The sequence below is a fragment of the Alosa pseudoharengus genome, unplaced genomic scaffold (assembly GCF_046254945.1).
Source record: "Alosa pseudoharengus isolate Yale_2024_CS ecotype anadromous, Long Island Sound unplaced genomic scaffold, YU_APseudo_1.1 YU_APseudo_1.1_scf_23, whole genome shotgun sequence".
NCBI classification, from domain to species: domain Eukaryota; kingdom Metazoa; phylum Chordata; class Actinopteri; order Clupeiformes; family Clupeidae; genus Alosa; species Alosa pseudoharengus.
Window position 1 is genome coordinate 11,495,351 of NW_027468685.1, and position 10,000 is coordinate 11,505,350.

The 10,000-nt window shown below is 49.4% G+C and overlaps 1 protein-coding gene across 16 annotated transcripts in view; it reads right to left on the bottom strand.

Moving 5' to 3' along the window:
* The window catches only part of macf1a (microtubule actin crosslinking factor 1a), a 195,251-nt gene that overhangs the window by 46,852 nt on the left and 138,399 nt on the right, over window positions 1–10,000 (bottom strand). For all 16 annotated transcript variants that reach the window (XM_076301492.1, XM_076301490.1, XM_076301491.1 and 13 more), the window contains one exon: window positions 8,583–9,083. In XM_076301492.1, the coding sequence (XP_076157607.1) occupies window positions 8,583–9,083 (501 nt within the window). The remainder of the gene's footprint in view (window positions 1–8,582; window positions 9,084–10,000) is intronic.

Below are 10,000 nucleotides of genomic sequence, written 5' to 3' on the forward strand. Positions count from 1 at the left end.
CAAGATTTGTATAAAAGGAAGAAAATAGAATGATCTAGATCGCCTTTTCTCTTTCTCTACCTCTCTTTCTGTTCCCCTCTCTTTTCATTTTCAGATGGCATAGACTGATTCTCATCAATCCACCACTCGCAACACCCACTACACCAAACATTCAGAATTGGCATGAAACCAGTAAAAGTGTTGCAGATACCGAATATCTGCTTCTCCGACCACCCTGCTACCACTGAATCTCGTGTGCATGTTTTGCAGATTACTGGGCTTAAGGAAAGGAACCCCAAACTACTACCAAAACTATTGCTTAGCCTCAGCTGTAATAGGATGCCTTTATATTTTTTTGGTAATACTGATACTTCTGTCTTGTCATTGAAGTGAGCTTCGTTCTGACAAGGGGCCCCAAAACTCAACTCCAAGATATGGCAAGCAATGACTTGTGACTAAATGGAAAAATTCTTCCCCCATATATGCTATTGTTCTTTTATTGCACTCTTTAGTTCAGTCCAGTCACTTTTAATACTTAGTGTCTTTTTCTCATTTATTTTTCCCTCCTGTCTGAGACACTTGCGCAGTTTGTTTAAGGATGGCTGCCAGAGAGCAGCTAATGTGGACTAATGCATGCCTGCCCTTTCTCCCTCACTCTCTCACACATGAACACACTCATACATACTAACACACACACACACGCTGGTCAAATTCTGCGCGCGCACACGCACACACATACGCACACACACAAACACACACACACACACACACACACACACACACACACACACATACGCACACACACAAACACACACACGCGCTTGTCTTTGGGGGTAGGGTGCTCTCTGCTCTGCTGCCTCTCTTCTCGTGGCCTGCATGTCAAACAACCTAAATACTCTGTCTTTCACTTCAGCTCTCCCTCGATCGCCATTCCCCTCTACTCCCTCTCCTCTCCCTCCCTCTCTCTATCTCCCTCCCTCCTCCTCCCTCTCTCTCTCCCTCCCTCCCCCCTCTCTCTATCTCTCTCTCTGTCAGTTGGGCTGCAGCTGTCATGCCTGCTTCCAAGACAAACTTCTCTATAGAAACAAAAGGGGGTTGTGCCTCTACTCTCTCTCTCTCTCTCTCTCTCTCTCTCTCTCTCTCTCTCTCTCTCTCTCTCTCTCTCTCTCTCTCTCATCTCTCTCCTCTCTTCTCTTCTCTCTCTCTCTCTCTCTTCTCTCTCTCTCTCTCTCTTCTCCCTCCCTCTCTCCCTCCCTCCCTCCCTCCCTCCCTCCCTATGGCTGTTAAAGAGCTGCAACCATGTCACAAGTCCACACGTCACATCAAACTCCCATGTGCCTTTCCAATGGGCTATGATGCTATAGATGCTATTCAGGGGAATCTAACATTTGGAATGGAGTGAAGGGATATAATAAAGTGCACCATTGTCTTATGCTACTGATCTAATCACTCCATTACAAGCCCCAGGCATAGCTGACTACCCCCAAACACTCTCTCTCTCTCTCTCTCTCACACACACACACACACACACACACACACACACACACACACACACACACACACACACACACACACACACACACACACACACACACACACACACACACACACACACACACACACACACACACACACACACACACACACACACACCCCTTGGCTGTTTCTCATTCACCTCGTGCTGTGCTCTGCAGCTCTGTCATGGCTCTGACTCAGACAGGAAAGGGGGGGTGGGGTGCAACCCCCAGACATACTTTCCCAAAACTCCCCCCAAAGACTGCAGGAGTAGTGTGTGTTTCCGTGTATTTCCGTGTGTGTGTGTGTGTGTGTGAGAGAGAGAATAAAACAGAAAGAAAGAAAAGTGTGTCTTTGAGAGAGAGAGGGAATAAGAAAAAGAAAGTGTGTGTGGGTGTGTGTGTGTGTGAGTGTGTGTGTGTGTGTGTGTGCGTGCACGCCTTTGCTTAGAAAGAGGCTGCTGGCTGCACATGAGAGAGGTAGAATCACTGGGTGGCACACAGAGGGAGGCAGACAAACTGAATGGTGTCGACTCGGCACTACGGCACTATGTGTTGTGTAGAGCTGTGTTTGCTGTGTGCTGTCTATGTGTGTGTGTGTGTGTACTCATGGCCGGACACCTGTTGACATTAAAACGGTCCCTTCACTTCACCTCTCACACACATCTTTCCTCTCTCCAACTCTCCCCCATCTGTCCTGAACACCCTCTAATTCCTTTCGCAGTCTGACTTTATTGGCAAGAGGACAGATGATTAAAAAAAAAAAAAAAAAAAAAAAAACCCACTATATTGCCTCCCTAGTGTGCTAGAGTGTGTGTGTTCTCTCTTGTGCTCACTCCTTCTCTCTCCTTCTCTCTCTCTCTCTCTCTCTCTCTCTCTCTCTCTCTCTCTCTCTCTCCCTTCTCTCTCTCTCTCTCTCTCTCTCTCTGTGCGTCTGTCTGGTCTCCAGGCAGCGGGTGAGCGGAGGGGCTCCTGGTCTGGCACTCCCGGGTTCATGATTAACCAGGAGGCTTTAGTGCTTTACTGCCCCACCTGAGTCTGAATGCGGGCTTTGTTCTGTCAGCCGCACACACAAAGAGAGACCTGGAGGACGACCAGCAGCATCGCTCAGCCCTAGCTACAGAGAGGAAACACACACACACACACACACACACACACACAGCAATAACCCGGCCAGAACCACACAAGATAGGTTTACCATATCTTGGTTGATTTTAGGAGTGAAAATTTGTCATATAGAGTTCTGTCTAAATTCCACACACACTTCAATTTACAAAAGAAACCAATATGTGTCATATGTGTATTTTTTTCCCCCAGAGACAAACAAACACAGGCTCAACGCCACTTTTCTCCTCTTCCGGTGCCCCCACCGTCTCTCTCTCTCTTTCTTTGTCTCTAAGAAAAACACACAAGTCTTTCAAGGGAAAGGGACATTTTCCCACAATCCTCCAGCAGTCTTGATTGACACTGTTGTAATTACCCCTGCTTAGGATCATACCAAGTCACTGGTTCTGCTCCCTGGCTCGTTTACCACTCTGTCTCATTGGTCGGTGGCAGGCTGTGTGGGCTGTGATGTGATGTGAGATGTGGGGCTGTCCCCGTTTCCCTGGGTCAATAGAGCGAGCGGGGAGCTCTGCTCGGAGCATGCCAGCCTAATGCACAACAGCTGAAACAATACCAGTGCAGCGCCGCGCGCGGGAGCAAGACACGACAAACACTCACACCATATATAAACGCATACACAGCATACTTACACATGCCACACATACACACACCACACACACACGTTCAAAACACACTCTTAGACATGCATACCACACACACACACTCATTCCATTAGCACCAGTGGGGTACAGAGGAGGACTAATTTAGAGAGAAAAAAAAATCAACTCATCAGATTACTCTAACTATGTTATGGCAATTGAATCATCCCCTTAGGCAGGAAAATAAACCATGAAACAGCCTAAAAAAATACAAAGCTCAAAGACTCGGACCCGATTTTACTCAACGGCGGCAAACTGCCCAGGAGGAAAGAGGGAGAGGGGGGGAGAGAAAGGAAAAAAGAGAGTCCATGGGAATTGGTGAGATTATATCTGCATGACATCATTTACCAGCAGTGGTCCCCTGCTCTGGCTCTAATGACGGCCGAGCGAGGACCCTGGAGGCCATGTGACTTGCGCTCCTGTGTGGAGGCGTCTTTGTGTAAGTCGTGCCACCTCGGCCATCCGTGTCCATCGCCAGGGGCTGGACGCATTAAGCAAGGCTTAGCGTCAAGGCTTAGGAGGGTTAAAATAGGTGTACATGACAGGACCTATTTATCTCTCCCTCTCATTTGGGGCAGCCGTGGCCTACTGGTTAGCACTTCGGACTTGGAACCGGAGGGTTGCCGGTTTGAACCCCGACCAGTAGGCACAGCTGAAGTGCCCTTGAGCAAGGCACCTAACCCCTCACTGCTCCCCGAGCGCCGCTGTTGTTACAGGCAGCTCACTGCGCCGGGATTAGTGTGTGCTTCACCTCACTGCGTGTTCACTGTGGGCTTCACTAATTTACGGATTGGGATAAATGCAGAGACCAAATTTCCCTCACGGGATCAAAAGAGTATATACTTATACTTATACTTATATATATGTGCTATGTGTGTAAGGGAGGTGGTTGTCAAATCTCATTTCTGCTTCATAAAAAAAAAATCTAAATACTGATCTGTTAATCAACATGTTTCCCTGCTTGGACTGAGAATGGCCATTGCGCTCTACATGCCTTAACAGTGTCCTTGATGATGTGAGTGAAGTCCACAGACAACCCTGGGCCACAAAGGCAGCAGCCCACACCTTGACCTCGTTATCCTGGCAGGGGGGGGGGGGGGGGGCAGCTAGTGCCCTGAGACCGGACTGAAAGAGATAGACACTGTCCGTGTGAGGGAGAGAGAGAAAGGGAGTGAGTCAGCGTGAAAGAAAAACAGTGGAGAGAGAGAGGGTGAGATGGAGGGAGGGAGGGAGGAATGAGTAAGTGAGACACAGAGAGAGAGGGAGACAGGAGAGTGACGGTGAGGATGTGGGAAGCCAGGGTGTAGACAGTGTAGACAGCACGGCTTGATTTAGAAGCTGCTCCCATCTCTGCCTTAGAAGTTGCCCCCTCTCCAGCCCTGCTCTGGAATTCCCAGTTGTGTGCCCCCCCCCCCCCCACACACACACACACACACACACACACACGCACCCCCACCCTCCCATTCCCAAATCATCCCATCCCTACACAGACATATGCCGTAGGCTCAGCTGCTTGGGCACTGGACCTTACACACATATACACACACACAGGGGGAACAGGAATGTTTGGGAGGGGGGTGCTGACCACACCCTGTAGTGTGTGGGGGGTTGCAGGGTTTGGGAGACAGCTGAGATTCCACATAGACTGGGATTAGAAATATCCCTCGACACAGACCTGTAGACACACTCCCTCCACATACACACACACACACACACACACACACACACACACACACACACACACACATATCACCATTACAACACAATGTTCAGTTCCAGGCACCAGAGTTATCAGGAACCCACAGTAACACAGAGCATCGCACTGTGGAAAAGTATCTCTAATGCCCTGTCTATATTTTTCCCAGTGATCAATGAGATCAGTGTTAAACACACACACTCACACTCCCACACACACACACTAATCTGACACCCTCCCCTCCCACAGGGCCTCCTCCTCCTCACACACACACACACACACACACACACACACACACACACACACACACACTCTCTCTTCTCCACCTCCTCCCACTCTCAACTCAGCAATGACATCATCACTGTGGATTGGGTGTCTGCTGTAAAGGGAAGGGAAGAGAAGGGGAGGGGGCAGAGAGGGGGATTTCATTTTGGTGGCAGACTGATATGTTTGGGTTTAACTGGCTCTAAATGAAACGCGCTCCTCTCCAGACGCTGAGCTTAACAATGAGACAAAGAGAGAGAGGGAGAGTGACAGATAAAGAGCAGTGGAGGGGAGAAAAAGGGGGGGGGGGGGAAGAGTGGAGCTCAACTGAGTCAGGGGAGCCCCAAGGACGTCTCACGCTCTCCGTCTCTTTTAGCTGGACCTCATTCCTTCACTTCCTATAAATATCCCCATACCATCAGCTCCTTCACACGCTGGATAGAGCCCTGGCCAGGGCCTCCTGTCTACACCTCAGCCTACTTCTCTCCCTCTCCCTCTCTCTCTCTCTCTCTCTCTCTCTCATCTTCTGCTTTCAGCTTCTCACTGAATCTTTTTAGCCGAGATTTTCCCCTTCAATCGTTCACAAGTACACACAACCTTGGCCGTGCCTCGCCTCTTTCGTCTCTGCCTCTCTCATCCTCTCCTCTCCTCTCCTCTCCTCCACACCCAGATGTGTGTCGGCTCATTCCCATGCCCATACCACTGGGCCTCTCTGCCATACCAGCCAGCCCATTCAGTCTTCCACTCCCCCAGCCGGCACCACACTGCACCACCACACCCACGCCTCCACCTTCTTATCTGCCTACTTGGTCTTTGCACCACTTCCCCACCGCTAGCTTTCATTTTGAACAAAGACATGGTGTGTGTGGGTGGGTGTGTGTGTGTGTGTGTGTGTGTGTGTGTGTGTGTGTGTGTATTTGAGAGAGAGAGAGAGAAAAGAAGAGAGTGTCTCACACACAGTAATGGTGAATAGAGAAAGAGACGGACAAAAAGTGCTTGTGGACCTCCTCCTGTAACTAGCTATGGGTGCGAGACACAATAACTCTGGGAAGGGTGTGGGACACAGGGACACTCAGGCCAAATGAACGCGTGAGAGAGACAGACAGACAGATAGACGCTGAGGGACTGGGAGGGGTCTCTGAGACAGGAGGCCTAATCCTCTATTGAAGAGAATCCAGAGCTGCTTACGCACACACACGAACATCACAGATAGTAACAGACATGGACTTCACAGAATGAACACCATCAACAACACCCCCAGCAGATGATGCTCAGAAAAAAACAACAGCCATATTCACACCCCACCCCACACAGAGAGCACAATGCACTTGTCTACAATACAAACAGACTATGGGTTGGACTGAAATGGAAGGCATCTGCCAGCTGCCTTCAACTGTCTAACGAGTCACTTGCCGTAGCAGGCATCAAGGTACCAGCTATGAACTCTGTTTCGGATGGCCTAGCAAGGTAGCAACAACGAACACCGTCTTCTGTTTATTTATTGCTGGGACACCATTGCTAAGATACCGACAGCTGACTTCATAACTCAATAGAATTTTGGACTTTGAAGGCGGCCTGAAGGATACATGTAGGCTGCCTTCACAATTCGTCAAAACAAAGGCATCTTAGAAAGCAGAATTTTATACGATTGATATGATTCTGGCCTGCCTCAATACCTTGCTGCCCCCGAACACCATCTTAGAAGGAAGGATTTTTTCCATTACAGTCAAACCCAATGTGCCTGCTGTGATGGTACCGGTAATAACCTGTTTTGTGTCTGTGGATGTGCTGCACATGTCTGTTTGTCTAGGTGCTGGACTCTTCAGGTACAGGACGTCTGGACTTTGTCTGCGTACATCTGTGCTCTGGCTATTTACTCTCTGACCATCACCATGATGATGACCGTAATGAGGACTGAACCTTGGTGCCTAGTAACAGCATCGGATGGTGTGAGGCACTAGTGTGAGGTCATCTCCCTGCAGCTCGATAGAAACCTGACGCAGACGTGGACACTTAATCAACGTGGCATGCTGTGTGTGTGTGTGTGTGTGTGTGTGTGTGTGTGTGTGTGTGTGTGTGTTTGTGTGTGTGTGTGTATTTGTGTGTGAGCATGACTCATCCAGGCATACTTACAGTAAGCGTGCGTTTGTGTGTGTGTGTGTATGTGAGTTAGGAAATATTTTTTCTACACTGCTCTTAAGAAGCCATGCTGAGCTTTAGTCCACGTTCTTCCGTCTTTTTAAGACACACACCTACACTTCCTCTTATAAAATAACCCAAAGATTCGCCTCACAATAAATCCCTTTCTCTCAAAAGAGGGATAACAGTTATATCATTTTGCAGTCTCTATATAGATACTCCCACAATACCCAATAGATCTTCAGTGTCTGTCTATACTATGTGTGTGTGTGTGTGTGTGTGTGGTGGGAGAAGATGGGATGTTGGGTATGGTCTGTATCACTTTGAGGTTGTAGCGGCCCAGGCGGAGGAGCATCTGGGGAGAATGCGTCACATGTGCCCCCCCTCCTCCACCACCACCACCACCCACACATGACACAGATACACTTACAGACACACGCATAGGCACATTCCACTAGCCAGGAGAGTGTGCTGCTGGGACTACTGCCCAGAATAAGGCTGAAGAAGGAGGTGATTTATGGAGGACTAGCTATCCACACGAACACCCTCCCTCACACACACACACACACAGAGATACACAGAGACACAGACATTCTCTGCAGACCACCACCAAGGACCTCAAGGAGAAACAAGAACAAGAACGCTCTTAAAACCAAAAATGGGAAAAGGACGCAGCTCTCGGAAAAGGGCAAAATATCAAGAGCTTCTCGCCTTGTGCCTCAGGAGATCTGCATGGAAGCCATGCTGCTCTGACCCATTCAGTGCTCATGATGACGTGATGAACAAATCCATTACTCAGAGAGGAGCTCCTCAAGGTGACCACGCAGAGATGCCACCACTATCAGACAAGCTGAGTACACCTTCAACTTCACCATGTCGGGCAACATTATGATGGCAGAGAAGAATATAAACAACAGAGCCCGAAAAAGAAGAACCCTTCCTCACAGTAACCTTCAACTGGGGGAATATTGTGGTGTAGTTGGGAAGTATGGCAACCTTCACACTATGGTGCCAAATAAAAAGACATCCTATTAACAACATAACACCTCTCTAAGTCACACATTCAGTGGTCTTCCAATAAGTCTACCTTGCATAGACAGTTAATAGAACACAACTAACACAATTAACACAAGTAAAGTAGCACAACAACAGTGTAACACCTATCAGGTGAGCATCACACAGACAGGGTAGGGTAGAGAAAGAGAAATGGTCATCAGGGTGTCCTACCTTGAAGTCCTGCAGCTGCTGCTTGATGACCTCCACCTCTGTCCCCACGGCCCCCTGCGCTGCCAAGCTGTCCTCCGCATGTCCCAGCAAGCCTTGCAGCTTGCCCACGTGATCATAGAAGTCGTGCACGCGCTCGCTGGCGCCCTCGATCTGCCCGAGGCGCGCCTGTCCCCTCTCGGCCAGCTTGCCGGCCTGGCGGCTGAGCGCCTCGGTCTCGCGGCGGAGCGCCAGCAGGTCGGGCGAGCTTCCCTCGCGCCGCAGCATGGCCGTGCAGTCGCCGCCGTGGCCCTCGAGGTCGCCGCGCAGCGCCGCCACGCGCCCCAGGAAGCCCCGCACCGCCTCCGCCTGCGAGGCCAGCGAGTCGGCGTCGCGCCCCACCGGGCTCAGGCCGTCGAGCTCGTCGTCCAGGTCGGCCAGGCGGGAGAAGACGTCGCGCACGCGCGACTGCACCTCACCCACGCCATGAAGACGGGACTCCAGAGACGAACAGCACTGTTCAAGCTGAGAAAGACAGAAAATATTATAGAAAGTTAGTTTATCTTAAAGGGACACCAGGCAAGCCTGATGCTTTTTCTACGAAACTCCCCCTCGCTCGGTCTGAAGCTCTTTTCCTTTTCTTTGCATCTTCTGTCAAGGGTTTTCGCTGCTTCTTCGCCGGCTCTGCCATTATACACACGTTTGCAACAATCGCTAGCGTTTCGTTAGCCTGCCTCTGTGCTGTAAACTGATCCTGCTTCGGTCGGCGGGTAGGATACACCGAACTTGCAAGTGGGATATTCTTTCTACAGGCAGTAGGGGCGGGCAAGAGAGCCTTCATTCGCCCCGTAATGAGTCATTTAACCATATACCGACTTACGAAGATGATTAATTAACACAAAAACGTTGCCTGATGTCCCTTTAACATTATCATGACCATATATAATCATATTCAATGATGATTTACTAAAAATTACAATTACTGTGCATGTGAAAAACAAGGTTTTGTGCCAGCAAAAACAATATACATAGTTTAAAGATTATACAAATAATCCCAAACCAGCCAACTTATTTCCCCTCTGCAGTTCCCCTGCTGCAGAAGAAATGGAAACATTGTGGGGTGTAATTGAGCTTGATGGGCCACATGCTACAGATATATGACATTCGGCCTTTCCTCTGAAACAATCTGGCTTGACTGCAGTCAGGTCTGGTATAGCAGCAGCCTGTCGATCTAACTCATATGGACACTGCTGACTGCCTAGGGTCTATCTGTTCTGTTTCTAGACACACACAGATACACTTACAGACAGCCCTCCCTGTAGTAAATAACTAAAGTCTGCTGTTGGACTTGTGACACATTCCAGAGATCTGAGTCTGAGTGTGTGTTTCTTTGTGAGTGTGTGTGTGTGTGTGTGTGTGTGTGTGTGTGTGTGCGTTGTGTC